The 25412-nt window shown below is 43.7% G+C and overlaps 1 protein-coding gene and 1 pseudogene across 1 annotated transcript; both read right to left on the reverse strand.

Annotated features, from left to right (window-relative positions):
• Nucleotides 1-5504: 5504 nt before the first annotated feature.
• Nucleotides 5505-8177, reverse strand: LOC6049672 (annotated as a pseudogene).
• Nucleotides 8178-10947: 2770 nt separating this feature from the next.
• On the reverse strand, nt 10948-15260 carry LOC119766223. The gene is made up of 5 exons (XM_038250662.1): nt 15001-15260; nt 13873-14824; nt 12797-13757; nt 12450-12642; nt 10948-12400 (listed from the first exon to the last, which is right to left on the reverse strand). Exons 1-5 carry the CDS (start codon nt 15258-15260, stop codon nt 10948-10950), a joined length of 3819 nt encoding a protein of 1272 aa, XP_038106590.1.
• Between the last annotated feature and the right edge of the window lie 10152 nt (nt 15261-25412).

Consider the following 25412-nt stretch of genomic DNA (forward strand, 5'->3'; position numbering starts at 1 on the left):
TAAATTCCCAAAATAAGATATATTCTATGGTGAAAAAACATAAAGGCTACTGTAGAATCATGGTAGAAATAACCATAGAATTTATCGTGTGATAACCATAAAATCTACTGTTGATTTATAGTAAAACTTTATGCGGGTTGCTAACCACCCTCAATTCAGATGGTCGAACTTTATGAAAAATGGTAGGGTACCATTTAAGATATGGTATTTTTAAAGTTTTCCTACCATTTTTCAAATAGTGGTTACGATCTCTGAAATGGTGAGAAAACCATTTAAAACAAAGTTTTTTAAAGGTTCTCGTTTATGCGGGATTATTGTTGTGAACCATCCGTCAAAAAGTGAACAATTCGGTAAAAAATGTAAGAAAAACTTATAAAAACTATTTCAAAATTATTTCTCAAAAAGTAGTAAATTTGTATGATAAACTTTAATTTACCATTTGAAAACTATTTCTGAAATAGTGAAACTGGAAAAAAAATGTAGGATTAACCTTAAATAACCATATGAAAACTATTTCCAAAATAGTAGCGCTAAGTAAAAATCCCGGATAAACGAAAACTATATCGATTGCAGTGTGGAACTTAAAAAAACCTTATGAGATATGGTCACCATTTGTAATAATGTTATTTGGCGGACCTTGATAACTATTAGTCAAATGGTCACCATAAGTAATAGAGTTATTTTAATGTTTGTAATGGTAAACAATTTTCTTGATCACTTTAAAAAACTATTTGCAGATGTTTTCTCAAATGGTTACCCTAAATCATAAGGTAATTTTAAAATTCAAATGGTTCAACTGGCGGACTTGGATGATTGTTTGTCAAAAGGTTACCATAATTGTTATAGTTATTTCAAAGTTTGTAATGGTAACAAGTTTTTTTGAGAACAATAAAAATCTATTTACGATTTTTTCTTGAAATGGTTACCATAAATCATAAGGGTATTTTAAAGTTAAAATGGTAAACCTTGATACGCGAGCACCATATTGAATCATTAAATAACCATTTGAAAAAATAGTTACCATTTTATTTTATTTTTCCACAAAAACAAAATGGGTACTGTTATTTATTTTAGATTTTTTTAGATTCTATTTAACGAATTCCTTAAAGTTTATTTATGTCTTACATATTTGTAAACATAAATCCAACAGGTGGACAAAAAACTTCACTTCTTTATTCAACTTCAATTTGTAAAATTTTAAAGCAAAGATCTTCAAAGATTTCATAAAATTGCGTTTATGTTATCACTTTTTTGATTTTTAAAGTCTAAAAATATCTCCATTGATTAAGGCTGTATCATTCACGGGCGGCCATTTATCGGCCATTAGAAAAAACATTGAAATCTTGATTCAGGTGCATTAATCAAAACATGGTTTTCTACAGGTGTTCGTGGAAGCGTTTCACATATCGTGATTAATTTTTCGTTGACGTTGAATCAACCACAAGCTTGGGTGATCCCGCCATGTAAGACTTGACCATACGCAAGCCGGACCTCGTCGTCGACTGCGTCGTCGTTGACTTGCTGCCGAGACGCTCCCTGATGGAGGCGCGTACCGGCGAGCCGTGGCCCCGAGATTGCCGCTGCCGTCCATACCCTTTGTTTCGACCGAGCGCTTTCGACCTGGAATCGCTCCAGCTCGCCCTGCTGCTTGTCGTTCTTGATCTCTCTATTGAGTTCTCGAGATTAGTTTGCAGTTCAAGGATCGAGTCGGAGGGCTTGATGTCGTGCTGTTCTACGGCGGCGACACCGTTGATGTTGACCAGGTTGATGTCCTGCTCGTCACCGAGGTGACCCTCGAGCACGAATTTATTCAGCAGATCGCCCGTACTTGTCCGGAATGTCCGAGTACAGATCGTTGTGGTCGACCTGCTCTTCAAGATGCTGGTGCTGTTCTTCCTGTTGATCGTGACTTCTGGAAGGATTCGAGTTTATGCGCAGACACATACACATACAGAGGGTGCTGCTGGCCATATACTTGCGCTACAAATTGCATCCAAATCACACCTGCACAGCATCGATTGACCACACGAAGGCGCCTTTGCGACGCAGCAAGCGTGCGTGTGCGCTCTTAGCACACCGACACGACCGCGGACCGGTTCCTGCGTATTGATGGGCACTTCACTTCACACGGTTCTCTTCTGGCACAGCTACGGACCGGGATCTTCTCCGGCATACCAACAACTTCTTCACAATCGATAACATTTTCTTCATCACGGTCGCATTGAGAGACACAGCCGGGACGGTGCGGGGAGTCACCGGTAACCGCTGAACACCTTTTCTCGTGGCTTTGCCTGACCGCATAAAACCGTAAATGATCACTCCGCGCGACCGTTTCGACTGCACCGAGGACAGTTGGAGCCTAACATTTCAAAAGGGCACAAAACTTTTGTAAACAATAGTGTATCCCTTTCACTCAAATGACAGTTTGCATATGGTGTGAGAGGGATACACTCTTGTTTACAAAAGTTTTGTGCCCTAATGAAATGGAAAGCACGAGTTAAGTGCTCCAAAAGCACTTTCGCGAACCGACAGAATAACTTGCAGCTGCGAGCTGCAAAAAATCGACTGGATCGAACTGAACTGAACTTCGCTGCAATGTTTACATTTTGCGCTCTCTCACTTCTCACGCGACTCATCTCGCATTTTCGTTCGTCTCACTTGAAAACAAGATTTGTTTAAGTGAGGTTGTGAGGTACATCAATTAGCAGGGTAGCCAGTTTTTGCTATCACAGACTTTTGCACATGGTTTCATCGGTTTCACGGACAGTTCGACGCCAACATTTCAAAAAGCATCAAAGAAATACAAACCGTGCGTTTTGAGAAAAACGCATTTAAATGTTAAGCATCATTTTTTAATTTCCATTTTAATAAATATAAAAGCAAAACAAGATGTTCTAATGATAACAAACGATGAAAAACGTTGCTTTTTTTGATACTTGATCATGGTCATGGTTGAACCATATACTAATTAACACTAGTGCTTTGAAGCTTCGAACATTTTTTTTTTTTTCAAAAAAAAGTATGACTCATAAGTAGAGATCCTAGAGCTTAGTCCTATAAGCTCTAGGCTCTCTACTCATAAGCTGTGAACCGCGCAAACAACTGTGATCGACTTGCCCCCCGTATGGCAGATCTGCTTGGCAGCACTGACATTTTTAAATTCTGTTTTGTGCTTTTTGCGCGTGCATTGTGTTTGTTTATGTTTTGGTTTTGATTTAATCAGCTGGCAGCTGAAAAGAAAACACTCTTTGCGGAAGAACTACAAAAAACGGAACAAAAATTACAAGCAAGGTAATTCAATTCAATTTTCAATTTTGATTCTGTTCGAAGAAGTTTTTTTTTCGATGATTAAAAGCAAAATTCAATTTTGTCCAAAAAAGTTCCTAAAATGTCCGTCTTATTTCAGATACGAATGTGGGTGATTTGGTGGTTCTCAACAAAAGAGAAGGTGCGCTGCATGGATTTATAGGAGTTGGGAGAACATCTCTTCCGGGAGCAATATCCGGAAACTCATTCACCCGCAAAACACGCTCAACTTTGTGCGCAAATTGTCGATGAGTCTCGGTGAGAAGTTTACCCGGACACGAAGCAGTTCGGAGATGGAATTGAGGATTAGACAAACCCAACTTTCCGGTTAAAAATGGTTTTACGTGCTCTGTGGAGACTGGCCAAGTGCGCCGTCGGTACAAGGGAAGCCTTGTCACGATTGTCAACAATGTTGACCAAAAAGTAAACGTACAGTATCCAGTGAACCATCTCCAACAGACCAAGTTCTGCCAGAAGTAGCAGCCAAAGTTCGAGCTCGAGTGGCGGAGGTGGAGGCATCACCACGAATACGACCAGTAGCAACATAATGTTGAATCTGGGTGGAGCATCACCGGCTGCTCTTGTGGAAAGGAAAGCCCAGAGATCATATTTCATGTTTGTTTCCCTTTTATTTTCCTCTTTCCTGCTAGATCTTAGCCCTATTCATCTCCTACTCTTCTTTTCCTTTGAATCACTCTACTCACTGTTCTTCTTCGTTTTCTTCGGGCCCATGATCCTCTGCTCCAGTCGTTCCAAACTACACCGCATCTTGTCCGACGAATCTCGCCACGGCCCGACACATCGGGTTCGAGTCCGCCACCACCTTCGCACTGGGTTTGTCAGCACTGGGCCAGATCTCGCATACACCTTCCTGACGATCCGCTCGACGTGTCCGGTTGCGTGCGCCCGATGTCAGGCTTGACGTCGGTCGCGTTCCCTACCGGGTCGAGCTCCTCGGGTGTCGATCCACCAAGATACGCTCCTCGTCGACCTCCCCGACGCACGTAGAGCCGAATGTCGAGCTCCTGTCGACCGGGTGGCTCTTACGGGGAAGTTCGCAGCATTCCAGCAATCCAAAACAACGCCTTGTAGGAATCGGCAATGATTACCGTAGGGGGAGGGATAAATTGGCCGGTTTCTTACCCCAGTGGTGATCCGGGGGCGTTTTCTTAAACTTGTTGGCCGCTTGCGTCCGTCGCAAGTCCCGTCCGGCGTGTAGAAGCTCTCCCTTCTATGGTGCCGTTCCGGCACTCCAATCAATCGAGGTGATCGGCTGGCAACGGCTTCGACGGTGGCCTCTCCAACGGCCAAGGAACCGTTCCGGCCCGTGGTGCAGACGAGCACCAGCCGCGGCAACGACGCGAACTTTCTTCCTTTTGGCGGCCAACTGGCCGAGCCCGTGACGACGCAACTTCACGTGGAACGATTTTGACGTTTCTTCCTTCTCTCTTTGCGTGACACTTCTACCGAGTCGTCGTTGACAGGCGTTCTAGTAGTCGAGTGAGGGGTGTTTTCCAGCAGTTTTGTTTTGTTTCGCACAGTGGGATTGATGATAATCTTAATTTACTAAAATCTTTGACAAAATTTATCCAAAAAGCATACAAAATAACTACTAACGTTACAATAAGAAGGGGTCCGGCCGTACCGGCTGAGCAGCTGTAACGACGTCCACGGCAACCAGACGGTTTTGCAGCGGATCGCGCAGTGGTTCATGGTTGACCTGCCCAAGTCCCCGTCAGATACACCGCCGCTCAGCTCGGTCACTAATCCGGACGGACCGTCGTCGCCACGGATAGTGGTGAAAGGCTTCCCAACAGCCAGAGGACTTACGCGGAGTGACCATCGTTAGGAGCTAGGAGGATTGACGTGATAAATCACGAAAACTGTTGTCGATTCTGAATCTCGTGCTGGTTATGCCGTTCCAGGGAAGAATATGTTTGGAACTAGTGAGAAATTCGCGTTGGCTTGGAGATGAAATAAAATGTGAACTTAATCTGAACCTGACTTTCAGATAAAGCTTAAACTTAAAACGAGAGAAATCTGCAAAAACGAAAAAAAAATGCTAATTCAAACCTCAAAATCCGTTCGTTACGATTTGGCAATATTTGTCCACGCCATTATTTGTATTAAGCAATTTTCCTTAAACGTTAAAGAGCGGTTCTTACTCTCATTCATTCTAATTGATGGGAGACTGGAGGACTTGGGAAAGGAGAGGAGGCAGAACGGTATTCTTACAAGTGCTCATCCTCGTCGGGCAGTGCAGTGACTTGTGCCTCCTTTAGATCCTTTTCGATCTGCTGCTGCCAGTCTTTGTCCATCTTACCTCTGGAGGCAGGATAGCAAACATCGCAACAAACTCTAGGTTCGGGTCGCCGACCAGCTTGCGGGTCAGCCACAGGAAAGGCTTCTCGAAGTTGTAGTTGAACTTGGCGGAGATGTTGTCTTTTTTTCCGGTGGAACACGCCTCGGCTCTCACTTTCCGGTCCTTGATGTCGATCTTGTTGCCGCACAGCAAGATCGCGATGATTCCCCACACTCGCACCAGATCCCGGTGGCAGTTGGAGCAGTTCTTGTAGGTGACGCGGGACGTCCTTGAACATGATGATGGCACACTGTCCCTGGATCAAGCAACCGTCGCGCAGCCTGCCGAACTTCTGCTGGACGTCCGTGCCCAAACGTTGAACGTATATCAACCAAAAAAGAAAACAAATTGAGGAGCACAAGAACAAAAAGGCTCGAAATTCATAAATAATTTTATTTCAATTGTTTGAGCGAATCATTTTTCAATAGTTAATTATAATAATAATAATTTTTGATTCAACGGATTTAACGCATAATTGCGAGAGCAAGTATCGAGCGTAGCAAGAGAAGAAATTGAGAGAGCGCGCAAACCAGAGTATTAATAATCTGCCTTGCGCACTCTCTCGTTTCTCTTCTCTCACCACGCTCGTTACCTGCACTAGTGCAGGCAAGCGCACAGCGCAGGCAAAAACAGTCTGAAGGGAAACGTTTGTGCGGCTGGTCGTTGTTTACGTTTTGTGCGCAGGTATAATTTTCAAATCATTTGATTTACCAGATACTTTGTTTATATTTTTCTTGTTGACCATTTCAGCGCCGTGGAGAACTTGAAACAACGGAACAGCTGGTGCTGGAGGATTCGATCGGCAATCGAAAGAGATCTTGGCGGCAGCCGACCGACAAAACAAAATCGAAGCGAACGCACGATTGGCAAGGAAATCATTTGAATCATCAGATAAGTACACATATTTGAATGTTACATTCTACTCGATACTTTGTGATTTTTTTTCTTATTTTTTCAGGTTTGGACGACTTCGGCAGTATGATCAACTGGGCAGAATCGGCAATCAACTAGAATTAAAGCCGAAAAAGTTCCAATATTGTTGTGAACCATCCGTCAAAAAGTGAACAATTCTGTAAAAAATAGGTAGGTAAAAAATATAAGAAAAACTTTTAAAAACTATTTCAAAACTATTTATCAAAAAGTAGTAAACTTTAATTTACCTTTTGAAAACTATTTCTGAAATAGTGAAACTGGGAAAAAATGTAGGATAAACCTTAAATAACCATATGAAAACTATTTCCAAAATAGTAGCGATCGGTAAAAATAACAAGAAAACCCCTTAAAAACCATTTACGAACCATTTCTAAAATAGTAACAGCAAGGTTAAAAATTTTAAGAAAAACCTTAAAATACAATTTAAAAACCATTTCTGAAACAGTAAAAACCGGAGGAAAAAGGTCGCTTCCACGCGAAAATTAACTTTATTTTTACCATTACACAAATGGTAATCTTACGAAACGTTGTTCGGAGATTTTTAAAGTTACCGTTGCTAACCACCCTCAATTCAGATGGTCGAACTTTATGAAAAATGGTAGGGTACCATTTCCGATATGGTATTTTTAAGGTTTTCCTACCATTTTTCAAATAGTGGTTACGATCTCTGAAATGGTGAGAAAACCATTTAACAAAAAGTTTTTTTAAAGTTCTCGTTTATGCGGGATAGCAAGAAAAACCCTAATAAACCATTTACAAACCCTTTCTAAAAAAGTAGACGCAAGGTTAAAAATTATATGAAAAACCTTAAAATACTATTTCAAAACCATTTCTCAAACATTAATAACCGAGAGAAAAAGGTCACTTTTTCGGGAAAATTCACTTTATTTTTACCATTGCACAAATGGTAATTTGACGAAACGTTGTTCGGGGATTTTTAAGGTTACCGTTGCTAACCACCCTCAATTCAGATGGTCGAACTTTATGAAAAATGGTAGGGTACCATTTAAGATATGGTATTTTTAAAGTTTTCCTACCATTTTTCAAATAGTGGTTACGATCTCTGAAATGGTGAGAAAACCATTTAACACAAAGTTTTTTTAAGGTTCTCGTTTATGCGGGATGGTCCGAAAAATGATGTGACAAATGGTGAGTGTATGGTTGATGTTTATGCGGGAAGGCAAAAGCAATTGAAATTAACATCGAATTCTGGATTCAACGGAGTAGTTTTTTTTTTGCTGCTTTGGTAAATTTACGTTATTTACATCGGGAAAACACGTCCGGACACTCAAATGGCGGAGTAGATGGGAACACTTGTTCGGGAATTCAACTCACCTGCTCTCCACAGCCCCAAACTAGTTCAGATGATGAACCACTTGGTGGAAGCTCCTGGAGCGGACACTTCCGGAATCCGGTTTTCCACAACGTAAGTTGCGGCTGGACGAACACTCGGAATCGATTGTCTGAAGCGGAGGGTGACGTTAAACTGAAGCTCTTAATCTGGAATGTTCCGGCAACCTGAATTCCTAGCCTTGAGCAGCAACGGCCTTCGGGCGTCCGGTTCGGTACGGACCATGTTCGGGGCTGGCCGATAAGTTTGCAGTGCACTGTATTTGTGGCAGCTAATTCCAGCGTGGTTCGTAGGTGACGTTTCGACGACCTTGACTGTCAGTTGACAGGCTTTGTCATACACGCTGGGTCTGCAGGTGGGGTTTTTCGAAAGCTATTTCTACAATATATCGTTATCAAGCATGTTATAAAAGGTTACTAAAAGTACAGTAATAACATTAGCATTAAACCTCTAATCAGCCCATAAATTTAGTAAGAGCGAGTAATAATGTATATTTCATATAAAAAAACAGCTACCATACTACTCAAAGGGGTAGATTGAGAACCTGGGACTATGGGAATATGTAAACATTTTTTTGTTGCATGGAAAAGTTGAAAAAGAGAGGTGAGCACGTTCATTTCTTCGACTTTATTTTTTGGGGACAGTCCTACTTATTCTGAATAGATTAATTCAAAATGTACCTGATGTCTCGTTTTCCAAAGAAAATGCTGATTGTATTTCGTTTTGTGCTGATGCGTCATCCGTTGTACCACACTCGGTTGCAGTGGTTGAGATATAAGAATCTTTGTTTTTCTCCACCTTAAAATAATTCACTTGATTTGGTACATTAGTGGCAACCTATATGCATCTAAACACTTACTTTGTATGACACCAGCATATTGCCTTGAAGGCTTATTATAAGATTTCCTAATGTAATCCAATCTAGATTGCTTGCTTTGATTTCGACAAAATCATTCGAAGATGCTGTGCCTTTACATGCCATTGGCAGATCAATGCCAGAAATTAAATTTTGGCCATTTGACACATTATGATTACATTCTAAAACTGCTCCAAAAATATTTTCTAAAAATTTCAAACATGTTGAGAACTGACAACTTATTTTTAATAAAACGCCCATGGCCTTTACATAAGAGGCATCTTGTTCCAGGCAATTTCTTGCCCAAAAGTAGGCATCAATGACATTGTTTGTAGTGCACATTATTTTCAACAAGCCTTCTTTACTAGGCCAATGGTTCATGTTGTATTCGATGCATTTTTCGTAGCATATTGTGGCCATCTGCTCATTGCCTGCACTATGTGCTAGTTGACCCAAAAGAAACAATGTGTGAATATCAGAACCGTCCATTTGAGTCGCCTTAATCAAATAATAAAGTGCCATTTCGTTTTGGCCGCATTCCTTGAATATGAATCCAACATTTTTTAAACAGTTGTATTTTACAAGCAATATTTGATCGTTCTTGCTATCATTAGGTGCCTGCAGTGGTCCATAAATATATGATTTGCGTTTTGTTATTGTTATAATAAAACCTTACCTTATTCAACACATTTGTCCCGAGTAACTCTAAAAGAAGGCTCAATGCTGCTTTATATTTTTTAGCGTCTTTCAACTTCAATGCACGAATGTATTCTGATATTACAATTGTTTCCTAAAATAATTCAGAAAAACATATGGTTTATTCGGTGGAGCTGTTTATACTCTCGAAATATGCAAGAATCCCGATTTACATCAAAATCAGGACTATCATTCTTTTTTTGACGCAACCCCAAAAGTTTTCCGATTTTCGCCAATTTAAAAAAAAGTCTGTTTTGAAATGGCCATATTTTGGAAACAATAAATGGTATAGCGAAACCCAACTGCTTATTTTAAAAGAAATTGGACGCCTTTACCATCCGATGGGGGTTTGCCTACGTCCTCGGCCCACCCTTGGTTTCTGGGTAGAGAAGGGCTAAGTTGTGCGAACCGTTCAAGCGAAAGAACAAATGAGTGACCGCTCAGGAAAAATGAGTGGCGGTTCATTTTGTGAACCGGTTCTTTACAAAGAATCGTGAATATATTTTAATTTTGTAAAGTATTTTAAGTGTTTTGAAATATTATTTTTTTGTTTTAATAAAATACTTTTTAGGTATGTTAAATAAAAGGCAAAGTAATCCACTTTAACGACCCCCGGTCTTTTGTGGTCTCTGTTGAAAGATTCTGCTCATTTCTAGGCGTCCGAAGGTTATGTGTGGTGAGTCACCCAAAACCTCTTTCACGCAAATGGACCGACGTTTTACTTCCCCATCCGATAGAAGGTGTTGGGGGACACTGCGGGTGCGGGGATTCGGGGCAGCTCACGGGCCGGTACGGGGTAGTTTTTCCACCGCTGGGGATCGTTTTCGGGGGGGAACACGCCGGGCACACCGGGCAATTCGCACAGCACACGACGGCCACTCTTGGGGGACGTACGCGAACAAACCGCGCTTGGCGAGCTGGGTGCAGTACGGGATCGAGTGCGGGCACTTCCGCGACCGAGTGATGTTATCACGAGCGGGCGGACAACTTTCGGGGGAGCGGTGTCCAATCGGACGACTTAAAACGCGGCGCACTTTTGGGGGAACAAACTCGACCGTTCTGGGCGAGTGCAAAAACTTTATTGGTGGGGATTTCAACAATTTCTTCTTCTTTACCCTTTTCCACTTCCTTCTACATCCGTAGGTGACAGTTCTCGCTGTCATCTACACCTCCTGTCATTCGTCCAAACTTATCTAGATAGCGCTGGGCGCTATTTGTGTTTTGTGTACAGGGATAATTCAATTTTGAATCCTAACATAACACCGGCCACCTTGAAAATACATTTTCAAAATAAACTAAAAACTAAGGAAAAATACAATCCAAATGTAAACAAATCACTTTTCTTCTTTGTCTTCGTCGGCGCACTCCAGAGGGCAGATCTTCGAGACAGCTCGCTTCAGGATTCCTCCGGCGGTTCGCAGCGTGGCCACACGGGTAACGCCATCAGGTCCAGGGTGCACTTCCAGGACGCAGGCCAGCGGCCAGCGGCCAGCGGGCGGGTGGAAGCAGCTCATCCTTGATGATCACCACGGAGCCGACGTCCAGGTTGTAACGACGGGGGTTGCTGCTGTACTGCGTTTGGAGCTCCTTCAAGTACTCGTTCCGCCAGCGGTGCCAAAATCGCTGGGAGTAGGCCTGGATGCGCTGATACTGGTTCAGCCGGTTCAGCGGGACGTCGCGCACGTCTTGCTCGGGAAGCGGGCGGATCATGTTCTTCACCAGGAAGTGGGCCGGGGTGAGCGCGGACAGATCGTTGGGATCCTCCGACAGCCGGGTTAGTGGGCGGGAGTTCATGCAGCCTTCGATCGCAGTGAGCACCGTGGTCAGCTCCTCGAAGGACAGCAGTGAGTTTCCGAGCTGCCGGACGAGATGCTTCTTGGCCACATTCACGGCGGCCTCCCAGAGACCGCCGAAGTTGGGAGCGCGTGGGGGGATCAGGTGCCACTGGATGCCGTCGTCCGCCATGTGCTTGGCGATCTTGTCGCTTTCGGGTCCGGGCTGCAGCATCTGGTACAGCTGGTGAAGGACGTTCTTGGCTCCGATGAAATTGGTTCCGTTATCGGAGTAGATGTGACTCGGCTTGTTTCTTCTCCAGGTGAACCGGGTCAGGGCCATCAGGAACGCTGCAGTGGACAGATCGTTGACCAGCTCCAGGTGGACGGCCTTAGTGCTCAGGCAGATGAAGACCGCGACATAGCACTTGCGGGATGCGTCGCGGCGGTGCGTTGGTTTTAAATACAGCGGCCCGCAGAAGTCGACGCCAGTGCAGGTGAACGCTTCGTTGGCGGTGACTCTGGCGACGGGCAGCTGACCGATCGGCTGCTGGATGGGTTGGGGGTTCGCTCGGCAACATCTGAAGCAGCGGCGAATCGCGTTGCGCACTGCGCGGCCGTTCAACGGCCAGAACTTGTCTCGGACGCTGGCGAGCGTCACCGTGATGATCACCTTCAAGTGGTAGTAGGTCAGCATCAGTCGCGTAAACGGGTGGAAGCCAGGGATGACCATCGGGTGCTTCACTGCGTACGGCTCGTCGGACAAGCACAACCGGCCACCAACGCGTATCACACCAGCTTGATCCAAGAATGGGTTGAGCAGGCGCAGAGGGGAATTTGGTGCGACAGGTCGGCCTTTCCGCAGCAGCTTGAGGTCCTCCGGGAACGTCTCGGCTTGGAGGATCTTGACGAGAGCGGCTTCGAGCTCGACGACCGACAGAACTCGGTCCGTGTTCCGCTTGCCAGACTTGCGGACGCTGTTTCCAAAACGCAAAGCGAGGTTCAGCAGGCGACGGTACGAGAAGATGATGGTGAAGACATGGTTGGGCGGGGCGGTTTGTACAACCAGAATGGGTTTTTTTCTCCTTCTGCTCTTCGATGGGGAGCGCACCTTTGAGGTCGCGCTGCGAGGGCCACAGCGGTTTGTGCTTGCCCAACCAGGACGTTCCGAACTTCCACTTGGGGCTGTTGACGAGCTTCTCAGCCGGCATTCCGCGGGACACCAGATCCGCAGGGTTCTTCAAGCCGGCGACGTGCACGCACTTTGCGCCGTGGGTGATGATCTGGATCTCTGAGATGAGATTCGCGACGAAGGGTTTCCACCTTCGGGGCGCCGACTTCAGCCACTGCAGAACCACCTCCGAGTCTGTCCAGAAGTACACGTCTTGAAACTTCACGTCTAAGGCTTCGACGACTCTCACGTACATTTGCGCGGCGAGAAAGAATGCGCAAAGTTCCAGGCGGGGTATGTTTCGCTTCTTGAGGGGGGCCACCTTCGACTTCAATGTCAGCAAGCTCACCTTGATCTTGCCGTCCTCCGTATGCCACCTCGGACGCATCCGAGAAGAAATGGAGCTCGGCGTAGCAGCATTTGCGGGCGAAGGCGTAGCGGTCGATGCGGAAGTTGGTCAGGTGCGAAAGCCCTTCGCAAAAGTCGAACCATCTTGTGCGCAACTCCGGGGGGACCAACGCGTCCCACTCCAGTGCCAAGTACCACAGCTCCTGCAGGACGATCTTGGCGAGTACGACGACGGGAGCGATCAGACCGAGGAGGTCGTACAGCTGGGCGATTACGGAGAGGATGTTGCGCTTGGTGGGGGACAGGTCCCAGACGACCGAGACAACGAACCGGAACACGTCAGCTTCGGGCTCCCAGCTGATGCCAAGGGTTTTGATCGTCTCTTCGGGGTCGAACTGCAACGACGACTGCGTTCCAAGGAGCTCGCTGGGAATGTCTGCCAGGACGGCGAGCGAGTTGGAGCACCACTTACGCAGCTGGAATCCTCCCTTCAGCAGCAGCTTGCAGAGATCGGAGCGCAGCAGGATCGCGTCGTCTACGGTTTGCGCGCCGCCGATGAAGTCGTCCACGTACATGTGCTTCGTGATGGCCGCGCTGGCCTGGGGGAACTGCGCGCCTTCGTCGTCTGCCAGCTGAAGCAAAGTTCTCGTGGCCAAGAAGGACGATGGTTCCAAACCGTACGTCACCGTGGCCAGCTCGTACGTGGTGATGGGTTGCTTCGGGTCGAATCTCCAAACAATCCGTTGGTACGGACGGTCTTCAGGGTGCACCGCCACCTGGCGGTACATTTTCTCGATGTCGGCTACTAGGGCGATGGGAAACTTCCGGAAGCGCAGCACAGTGTCCAGGAGCTCGTTCTGCACCACGGGTCCGACTAGAAGCGCATCGTTGAGGGAGTGTCCCGCGCTGGTCTTGGCGGAACCGTCGAACACAACGCGCACTTTGGTCGTCGAGCTCTGTTCCTTGATCACGGGATGGTGGGGCAAATAGCACGCGCGGGAACTTTCGTCTTCGGCGTCGTCGGGAACAGCGTGCATGTGGCCCAGGGTCAAGTACTCCTGCATAAACTCGTGGTACTGCGGCTTGAGTTCGGGCGCCGATCATCTGCTGGAAGTCGGGGTGTTTCGGCAGCTTGACCACGTACCGTCCACTCTCGTCGCGCGCAACCGTCTCCTTGAAGTGGGCTTCGCATTTGTGCTCGTCGACCAAGTAGTTAGAACTGCCGACCTCTTCGAGAGCCCAGAGTCGCTCCAGCATCTTGTCCACGGATTCGACTGTCGCCACATGACAAGCCACCGTAGGTTGCTGCTCCGCTTCGTCGCCGACCTCAACTGAGCCCGTCGCAATCCATCCGAACACGGACTCGACAAGCAGGGGAACAGGGCCAGCCAGACGAATCCGGCCTTCAAGCAGGAACGAGTAGAAGTGAGCAGCTCCGATGATCATGTCGACCTTGCGGGACACGTTGAACTCCGGGTCGGCAAGTGCTAGATGCTCCGGAATCTTCCACTGGGCGATCGGGATGGTAACGGGAGGGGTCTCACAGGTCACCTTGCGCAGCACGAGGAAGTCAAGAGTCTCCGCGAAACGGCTGACACGGGATCTGACTTCGGTGCTGACCTTGTGCTTGGCGTTCGTGATCGTGCTGTCAACATCAGAGATGGGGACGTTGGCAACCTTGCGGAACAGATGGAGTTTCTGGCACAGGTGTTCACTCATCACGTTGGGTTGAGATCCGGTATCCAGCAGAGCACGAGCGAGGTGTTCTTTGCCGTAGCTGTCCAAAACAGCGAGCACCACCGTCGACAGCAGCACGCTGGCGCTGCTCGACTTCGTAGCGGCGTTCACAGGAGCGGGGTTCATTGCGGGGGTGGCTACGATGGGGTTCGTGTCCTGCAATCCGGGGCCGGGATGGATCATCGAGTAGTGGCGCTTGTTGCAGTGCTTGCAGTGGTACTTCGAGCGACAGTTCCGGGCAAAGTGGTCGCTTCGGAAGCAGTTACTGCAGAGCCTCTTGTCCGTGATCACCCTCAAAAAAAAAAAAGAAAAGCAAAGCAATCCACTTTAACGACTCCGGGGTCTTATGTGGTCTCTGTTGCAAGTTTCTGCTCATTTCTAGGCGTCCGAAGGTTATGTGTGGTGAGTCACCCAAAACCTCTTTTACGCTAATGGACCGACGTTTTACTTCCCCATCCGATAGAAGACGTGATCACCCTCATGCGCTCCGAAACGTTCATGCTGTTGAACGCAGCGCAGTCCATGATCGAGTGCTTCTGTTTGTCGCAGGCGGGGCACAGCGGGAAAGTCTTGGGCGGGTTTTCTACTGCGGCGTTCGAGTTGACGCGGGTCTGGAACGGCTTCTTGGGCACGGGATTGTGGCTTCCGGACTTCGGCGCGACCTGCTGCGGGCGGTTGATCTGGATCGTCTCCCGAACGCGTGTGCGCCTCTGCAGGAACTCGATCATCGCGCTGAAAGTTGACCGCTCCTCCTTCTAGCCGATCGATTCCTCCCACGCACTCAGCGAAGAGTCGTCCAACTTGACCTCCAGAAGCTCGATCGGTTCCCCAAGCTGCTTTAAGGTCTGCGTGTGGCACTGGAAATCGTCGACAATCCGGTGCAGCGCTTCGACAGAGTCGTTGGGGATCTTGGGGTACTTCAACAGCGTACGGATGTGCTTCTTCCGCAGGAGATTCTTGTCGTTGTAGTACTTGGTGAGGGTCTCCCAAGCGATGGCGTAGCCCTGAGCGGAGATTTCCAGGTTTGCGACCTTGCCAGCAGCTTCTCCGAAAAGTGACGACCGGAGGTAGTGAACTTCTGCACGCACGAGATCTCACTCGACGAGTGGTTCAGGGAGAGGAACGTGTCGTGGAACGTGAGCCACTTGCTGTAGTCGCCGTCGAACTCCGGGAGCGTGATTGTCGGGAGCTTCACGTTCGACAGGCTAGACAGCAGCGCAGGGCGACTAGTTTCAGAGACGGGCGCGGGGGTCTTGGTTCCTCAGGGGGCAGCTTCTCGAGCAAGCGTGCTTTGCACTTGAAATACAGCTCCTCCACGGACGCACGCTGCTGCAGGCAGCCCTTCTCGAAAGCGTCGGTGTCGTCCAACTGCTCGTACTGCGCCATCAGCGACTCGAACGTCTCTGTCAGTCTGCCCAACCGGAGGGGAACTTCACTCTGCTTCTCTTCCGCGTAGCTGTCCAGGAACTGGTTCACACGCGCCAGCGACTCGTTCACCACCTTCAGCCGCGTCTCGAACTGACGGATCTTCTTTTCAACCGCCGATATCACGGCCACTTCCGGAACGGCACACGTGGACGAATGGACGAGGCTGGAACGAGTAAAGACCCAGGAAGTACCGCAAATGGGGGGTGATTTGATTGGAAAGGTACTCACCTGGTACCTCTTGGGAATGAGGCCTTTTAAAAATCAAATCAGCCACTCCAAACGATGACTTCCGGCGCGGCAGGCACGGCGCACGAGCAGTGCAGCAGACAGCACGTGCGAGAAACGTGCGACCTCATGATCCACGAAGTGAGGTTATCTAACCTCCAAAGTCATATGTTGTGTTTCGGGACGGGACGTGGCGCACCAGGAGATATCCTGGTCACGGCACCAAAATGTTGGGGGACACTGAGGGTGCAAGGATTCGGGGCAGCTCACGGGCCGGTACGGGGTAGTTTTTCCACCGCTGGGGATCGTTTTCGGGGGGGAACACGCCGGGCACACCGGGCAATTCGCACAGCACACGACGGCCACTCTTGGGGGACGTACGCGAACAAACCGCGCTTGGCGAGCTGGGTGCAGTACGGGATCGAGTGCGGGCACTTCCGCGACCGAGTGATGTTATCACGAACGGGCGGACAACTTTCGGGGGAGCGGTGTCCAATCGGACGACTTAAAACGCGGCGCACTTTTGGGGGAACAAACTCGACCGTTCTGTGCGAGTGCAAAAACTTTATTGGTGGGGATTTCAACAATTTATTCTTCTTTACCCTTTTCCTCTTCCTTCTACATCCGTAGGTGACAGTTCTCGCTGTCATCTACACCTCCTGTCATTCGTCCAAACTTATCTAGATAGCGCTGGGCGCTATTTGTGTTTTGTGTACAGGGATAATTCAATTTTGAATCCTAACAGAAGGCGTGGCAAATCTCGTCTCGAAAAAATGCCACCGGGTCCGTCTGGGATTGAACCCAGGCCATACTGGGGTTTAGAGGCTACAACGCTAACCACTAAATCACCGGACCCGGTATGTTAAATTTGCTAAGGCTGGTACAAATATTTTTAAAAGTTTTTGTCACCCCCCCCCCTTCAAAATTGGCCTGAAAAATCAGGGGGCAAAAAAAATATTTTTACAATAAACTTCAAAATTTCAATGAAAATTCAAGTGCAACCAGCTGAAATCAAATCAAAATACATTCTCCTGCGTTTAAAATCATTTTTAGCATGTTTGGGTTTATTAAAAAATCATAAGATTTTTTGAAAATTTTCGATGCAATTTTTTTTTTCGTTACAATTTTTGTTTTTGTCAGATCTTAGATTTTTTGAAAACTAATGATTGCAAAACAACTGAACTAGTGTAAAACGCATTTTAAAACACTTTTTTCATTTAAATGTGAAGACTATGGCTTGTTATTTTAATTTTTATATTTTTTATTTTTGCCCCCTTGACCTCGGCTAGGCCGAGGGACAAAAACTTTTTTAAATATTTGCATCGGCCTTAATGAATTTAGGTATTTTCATTTTTCCAGGTATGTTAATATTGTGACTTCTTAAAGGTTTTGAGTATTTCAACTATTTTAAATATTCATAGTGTTTAAAGTTTGCTGAGTATTTAAATAATTTTAAGTATTTGAAATATTTTGTTTTAAGTATGTTAAATATGCTAATGATTTAAAGTATATTCATTTTTTCAGGTATTTTAATATTATATGTTATTAAAGTTTTTAAGTATTGTATTGCCGTTCTACGCATAATTGTCCCATGTCATTTTTGGACGATTCTGACTTTTTATCATTTTTAAGTTCAGTTTGACGTAAACATTCAGAAAAACACATAAAATCTAGTACTTTGTTCGGAAACTCATTAAAAACAACACCAAGTCTGTTTGTCCCATCGTTGTACTTCTACGCATAATTGTCCCACCAAGTATTTTCTATCACGAAATCATTAGTTTTACGAAGCAATTTATCTTGTTTATCTTTTGTATAGCAAGAGGATTACAAATAAGGATGATAAAACGATAACCGGGGTGATTAGGGACATATAGAGCTAAAAGGAACCCACGGGACAATTATGCGTAGAAACGCAAAAATCGATCGAAAAATTTCAATCGCGTTTTTCTCAGTTGTACTTTTTCGAACATGGGACAATTATGCGTAGAACGGCAGTGTATGTATTTGAAATAATTACAGTGTTTAAAGTTTGTAAAGTTTTTTTTTATAATTTTAAGCATTTAATTTTTTCTAGGTATTTTAATATTTTAAGTAGGGGAGTTTGGGGTAATATGGACAGTGGGGGTAATTTGGACACCCCTTTAAAAATCATGTTTTCTTCGAATATGAAGTGAAAACGGTAATTTAAGTGATAAGGCTAGTACTAGTAATGGCCTAGGAGTATGGACAAACCAAAAAAGTTGGAATAGGTTAAGTAGTTTTGGTATAATATGTAAAAGTTTCCAAAGGCCGGTTGGCACTGCCTTAAATTCTAATATTTGAAGGTTAGGAAATAAGGTTTTGCAGGAGTTATATGGCAAAAAAGTGGACATTTTTTGTTTAAGGGGGATGCTTGGACGATGCCTAAGATATGTACGTATAAAAATTGTGCATTTTATCCATTTTTATCATCAAAAATCGCTATTTATGATAGAATATGCTATGGGGGTAATTTGGACATGGCTTGTGGGGTAATTTGGACATACCTGAAAGTCTACCTGTCAGGCAACAAAAAAGTGACTTTCATGGTTGGATGAGTTTTTAAAGGGATTTAGATAAATTTAGAGGGATTTAATATGTCAAAACAATCAAAAATGAATGTGAGCAATGAGAACTTCCACAAAACCCCTATTTTTTAATTTAGATAAATTTATTCCAATATTCAAATTGATGAAAATCTGATTACTGTACATTTGGCGTTCAACAAGACTCTTATGTTGATTGATTTTAATTAATTTCTTTGACATTTCTAATTTCTATGCTGGTTTACAATAATATTTAAATTTGAAGGGCTACAGAATGTAAAATTTAAAAAAAATATGATATTTTCAGGCTAATAAATTCTATATAAAGATTGATTTATATAAATATAAACGATACCTTAATCACTAAAAACAAGTATAGTGTGCCTGATCCAGAATCAATGTTTAAATCATTTCAGTATTAATGATTAAATTATGTATACTACACTGAACTATTTGTTATCTTCCTATTGAATTATAGTTCTATCACAAAATCATTATTTAAACCTTTGATGAAATATTGTGAGCAACACTTCAAAATATAAAGCAATTACAAAACCAGGTTGAAGGATAAAAAACATGCTCAAAAAATCAAATGTTAAACTTATTCTTCAACATGTGTCCAAATTACCCCACAAAAGGTGTTCATATTACCCCACAAGGTATGTCCATATTACCCCACAAGGCATGTCCAAATTACCCCACAAGGTATGTCCAAATTACCCCATAGGGGTGTCCATATTACCCCCACACAAAAATGTGGGGGTAATTTGGACACCTTTTAACTTTTGCGATAAAAATGGGTTTTTCATCAAAATTTATCGAAATGAATGACATTTTCCCATCAAATATGGTCTCTATTATCCTCTGGTGTCATCCACATTCCTTTAAAATATCCATACAGCCCGTAACAGAGCAATTTCCTTAGGGTGTCCAAATTACCCCACACTCCCCTACTTAAAATATTTTTAGTATTTGAAATATTTATTGTTTAAGCATGATGCAAGTATTTTAGTTTTTTCAGGTATTTCAAAATTCTATGTTTTTAAAGTATTTAAGTATTTTATACTGAAATTGTATAAAATTTGTAAAGTTTTTTCCAGGTTTTTTTTATATTTTAAGTTTCAAGTAGTTTAAGCTTTTGAAAGATGTTTTTTTAAGTATGTTAAATATGTTAATAATTTTAATATTGTATGTATTTAAAGTTTTTAAAGTATTGAACATATTTAAAGTATTTAACGTATTTAAAGTTTTTTAAGTATTTTAAGTATTTTAAGCATTGTTCGGTCGCGACCGAACTACGGAGCATGTGGACTGTATTTATGGCGACGGCGGACTCTCAGGTGCGGTCACCCTTGGTAGACAACGCAGAGATCACGGAGAAGTCTTCTCAGAGGCGGAATCGGATGGAGGGCTGATCAGTTGGTGTCGGAAACGGGGCGAATTAACTAATTCTACACTAAACTTATATTTCTCTACTGGGTTCTAATACAAGAGTTGCGCGGTCGCGGATTCACTTCCCCGGAAGTCGGATCGGGATGGTTGCACAACGAAACTTGCTTGCCCGGCGGATCGCCTCCTCCTCGCTCGGGAGTCGGCACAAGAATGCTGCTGACGTCGTGATGTGGAGCAAACTAGCGGTACCTTTCCTCGTCGTTGCACGCGCCGTTTTCCCTCCATTTTGCGTGTGCTGTTTTGTTTTGGTTTGTGCTCCCTTCAGGAACGCTCGAGTACACGCTAAACTCATTCCGGACGGAACAAGCATTTTAAGTATTTTAAGTATTTAATGTATTGTAAGTATTGTAAGTATTTTAAGTATTTTAAGTATTTTAAGTATTTTAAGTATTTTAAGTATTTTAAGTATTTTAAGTATTTTAAGTATTTTAAGTATTTTAAGTATTTTAAATATTCATCTTAGCTCAAGCTTGAGCCAACATCGTTGGATGTTGGCTCGAGATTTTTTTTTACTGGAAAATTATTTAAGACACTCTCCCCTCACGATTGCGGGTACGTTTATATCGAATATTGGATTAACAGTCTGGACTCCGTGCCTGAAACAAAAACATCAAGCATGGGGTCCTGTTAATAACGCCCAGAAAACGCTCACTTAAGTAAATTTGAAAATCAATCAATATTTGTTTTAGAGATTTTAATTTTTCGCCCACTATGGCCCACTATGAAAAATCAGGAACCAAAATGAATGTTGGATATAATACATTTTTACAGGTCATGGGCGAAAAATTTACTTAGTAATTTTTCGCGACTTCAAAAATCACCCACTTTATTTTATCAAAAATTATTTTGAAAAACTATAAAAATCAGTAAACGGTACTTTTTACCATGAAATTTGGACATTTACTCAAATTTCGAACACTGAATTATTTAAATACAAGAAAATGTATTATTTTCCCACATTTCCATTATTTTCCATTGCAGTTGGATTTGAAAAAAATGGTGGTAATGCTTTTATAAATTTTACAAAAAATGTTTATAGCTAAAAATTTATTAGAATTTTTAGTTATAGTGTAAGAAATGATTGATTTAAATCCTTACGTATTTTTTTTATTTGGTTTAAGTTGGTAAAATACAGTCTTGATCAGATCCAATAAGATGGCCAAAACTGGAGCAGGGTGAAAACTGGGTCCTCTACCCTATACTAAATAAAATAAATAAAGTTACATATTTAATATAATAATCTACAAACATTTTGAAGCAATCCACTTTTCTACCTAAAATTGCCTGATAATGCTTTATTTTATTGTAATCTCACGAGCTATGTTATCGCTCAATTTGAGTGTACCTACTTTTGTATAAAGATTATCGTCACAATTCTGTCGGAGTTCGAATAAATCAAAATTCTTGGTGGGCCAAACTAAAAGTGTTAACTCCGACACCTTTGAAAGCTGGTGACTGCTTTCTCGGACGTCCCAACTGTCAAACGTATTTTGTCAAAACAGTTCAATGTTGCCTAACCCCCCCAAAGGCAAAAAAAGGGTTAAATTCTTTAAAGTTCCTAAAAAACAACAAAAAAACATACAAATTACTGAGAACTTGCAAGAAATCGAAAGCCGGTGAGTGTTACCTCATCAAGTTCAATCTTCTGCTGGACGTGAGAATTCCCTTGTTTTCACGGAGAGAAAACGCATCGCTTCGCTTCGGCTTGATGGACGGATACGCTACACATAGTTCAAGTATCGCATATGTAATGCAGAGGAAGGCCGGCTCCAGCTGATAAATAAGAATTTGGACAGATCCTTAAACATTTCGACGACGATGAAATCTGTTAACCGCAAACTTACCTAAACACCACGGGATCTGGGCAAATCGGACCATCGGAATAGACAGCATCGATCGCCAGTGGCTGCTTGCTGCAGCGTAAATTGTTTGTGATTTGGTAAGTGATAGCATAAACTACTGCTTCCACCCAGACGTCGTTAGCCGCTCAAAAGGTGACCAGCAAAACAACAAAAATAATTCCACCTTCTCCCTGATGAGCTCGCAGCTCCACCTTCCAGAACGTCTTGGTTACAATTTCGATGAGTCCAGTTGTAATGTAAACAACAATTTATTCCACCTGATTTACGAACGTATCACTAACAAATTCATATTTGTTTACATTACCTGAGTTTTGATTTCACAATTTAACATAGTTCGACAAATGTTTGCATTTAAAGCAAACTTCAAAACATTTCCGCTTCCATTCCACTGCGCACCAAACTTTGAACTGATTTGTTTTCGTTTTTCACTTGAGCTGTCATTCGCAAAACTAAATTTATATGCTTTTTGAGTTTACATTCACAAATTTTTTGATTTGATTTGATGTGATAACCAACAGGGCCACAAGGATGACCTATGTAGCGGTTGCCTAGAATTACAGTGGCTCAGACTTAAAGGGAGCATCTTCAAATTACTGCCGTATGAAGGGCCAAAAGGGGGTGGTTGGACGCGAACAAGCAAAATCACTCACGGTGTCCTCAGGGAAGAGAATCTCCTTCCGACAGTAACCTCCAATAACTCCGAAAAAAGTCTGACAAAGCTGAAAAACAGGGCTCGCACCCTGTTGGGGGCCTAAAAGGGCGCGGCAGACAGCTGGAGACTGACAGGGGTCAATAGATGTATTAATTAGACAATCCTCAAGAATTGAACAATTAATACGCTATTTTCCCCTTGTGACGTAGTTCTGGTCTTCCACTATCTACATCCAATCTCCGCCATTACAGCATACCGTCCACTGCCCTGATGTTCCCTCCCCGATCCCCGGCCAATCCCCGGCTTTGATTCTAACTACTAATAAAAAGGAAAAACATAGATGAGAACAGGTCAATGCGGATGGAGAGCAAATCGAGCTCAGTATCCCCTCACAAAGACTGGTAGTTAGTGTTAAAAAGAGTGAAAAATATGAAGAAAGATAAGAAGAAAAATGAAAAGATAGTATGTCAATGCGGATGGATCGATGATCCCCTCACAAGGACATTAAAGAAACAGATGGTAGAAAGAGAAATAGAAGAATAAGAATAAGGAATAAGAACGGATGGAGAGCAAAGTGGACTCTCTCATCACAAAGACATCAATACAGATATGGATTTAAAATGGGTTGATCTCACCAAATTCCTTGATGGTGGCTTGCGTTTCTTCTAGAACCAGTCCCTCCGCATGACCCGAAATCATCATTATGATTTGCGCAACAAAGTGCTTCCTCGGCTGAATTCCCGCAATGACCACTTCCTCCGCAATCGAAAAATTCAGCGCTCCTTCAGTTAAACCTCCCAGCGCGCTTTTGTCCAGTTGCAAACAGGATCCATCTCCATAATCGAGGTAATTGTCCATCTCTAATTCTGGTCCATCCATTGGGTTTCGTCACTCGTAACTTCAGGTTTCCGGTTATACTCCAAAAATGACTAAATTTCATTTTCAACACAACCAAGCCAACGCGATTTCATATCTATGTCCAGGTTCTTTTAAAACAGATCCATTTCAGGTACATCACCAAACATTTTAGAAAACTTTTATTTAAATTACGAAAATCGAGAAAAAAATATGACGGAGCAAAGATTTTTCGCGACCGCACGCACCGTTTAAATTGGATTTCAAATTTACATTGAGCACATTTACATTTTAAACATGATTTAAGTGTCGGGTAAATTTACACTTTCTTTCTGTGTAGGTGGTGATAGCCCTCGCGCTGCTTCCAACGACCCGTTTCAGAATGACAGAGCTCCTTGCGGTCCAAATCCGAGGTCGCTGGGCATTGTTAGGCCCCGCCTAAACATAGAAGCAAGCATCTGAAGGAAACTCGATCTATATTTAGACTTCCAATCCAGTCAGGCAAATCAGGGATCAGGGCGTACACAGAAAAAAAAATGTAAATTTACCCAACACCGAAACCATGTTTAACACGTAAACATGCTCAATGTAAATTTGAAAAACAATGTAAAGATTTGTATTTCACTTAAACAGCCTTCATGTAAAATGAGATTCAATGTAATTCATGAATCTCTTGGAAACACAATTTTTGTTTTGGCACAACTTAAATTTGAAAGTATGAAAAACATGTAAATTTATTTCAGATGTAATTTTTTTCAAAATGTAAAATCTAAAAGCATTTATATTTGAATTGCGAGTTTGTTTTGAAAATGACAGTTCAAGCGCGAAATAAAACCAAGTCGATTGAAAGTTAGGTGCGCTCGAAGTGGAAGTTGTTGTTTATTTTTATTAATTTATTTATTTATGAAGCACCGTCTTTACAGACTGAATTTAAATTAAACGCTTAATCCTATGCTTAAAATTTAACTTTGTCATTCCATGGAAATATTTGTCGGATACAACATTGAAACATTTACAACATTCATAAAATGGATTGTAGAAGCTTCTCCAGCCATCGTTTGGGAGACGAATAAACTCCGCGTCCCTTAGGGTCCTAGACAGTGTGTTGGCTGGAAGTAATGCTTTCAATGCTTCACAATCGGTGACCCCGTTGACAATGTCGAACATAAATAGCCTCCTCAAGAAAGAGATGCGCCGCGAGAGCTTGTCCATTCGCAGAAAATGTAGCCTTTCTTCGTAGTGAAGCAACCTTGCCGGATGTTCTATTGGAAGCCGGCCCAGAATAATCCTAGTGGCAGTTTTTGGACTCTTTCAAACAGGTTAGTGTCTCCAATTTGTCGGGGAGCCCAAATTTGTAACCCGTACTCAAGAGTGCTGCGAACCAGAGAAAATATAGACATTTCAAGGTTGACGTGTCTGTAAACTCCTGCGTGTTCCGTGAAATGAATCCCAGAGTGGTTCGTGCTTTGGCAATCGTTGCTTGCAGGTGTTCCTTAAAAGACAGCGTTTTGTCGACTATGATGCCGAGATCCTTGATCGAGTCGACGAGCTCCAAGTCCGTTCCTTCGGCCTTATAGCGGTAGTTTGTTGGTGCGTTTCCTCGGTAGAAAGACATAATCTTGCACTTGCTTGCGTTGATCAGCATTCCATTGACCCGGCACCAGTTTAACACCGCATTCATATCCTCTTGTAGCGCCGCACAGTCATTTGTGTTGTGGATAACACGGTAAAACTTGAGGTCGTCTGCGAACATCACCTTTTCAGACCTGATGATTTCGCAGATATCGTTGATGAACAGGTTGAAAAGCAATGGGCCAAGATGGCTTCCTGTGGAACACC

This window comes from Culex quinquefasciatus, chromosome 2, assembly GCF_015732765.1.
Source record: "Culex quinquefasciatus strain JHB chromosome 2, VPISU_Cqui_1.0_pri_paternal, whole genome shotgun sequence".
Classification (NCBI taxonomy): Eukaryota; Metazoa; Arthropoda; class Insecta; order Diptera; family Culicidae; genus Culex; species Culex quinquefasciatus.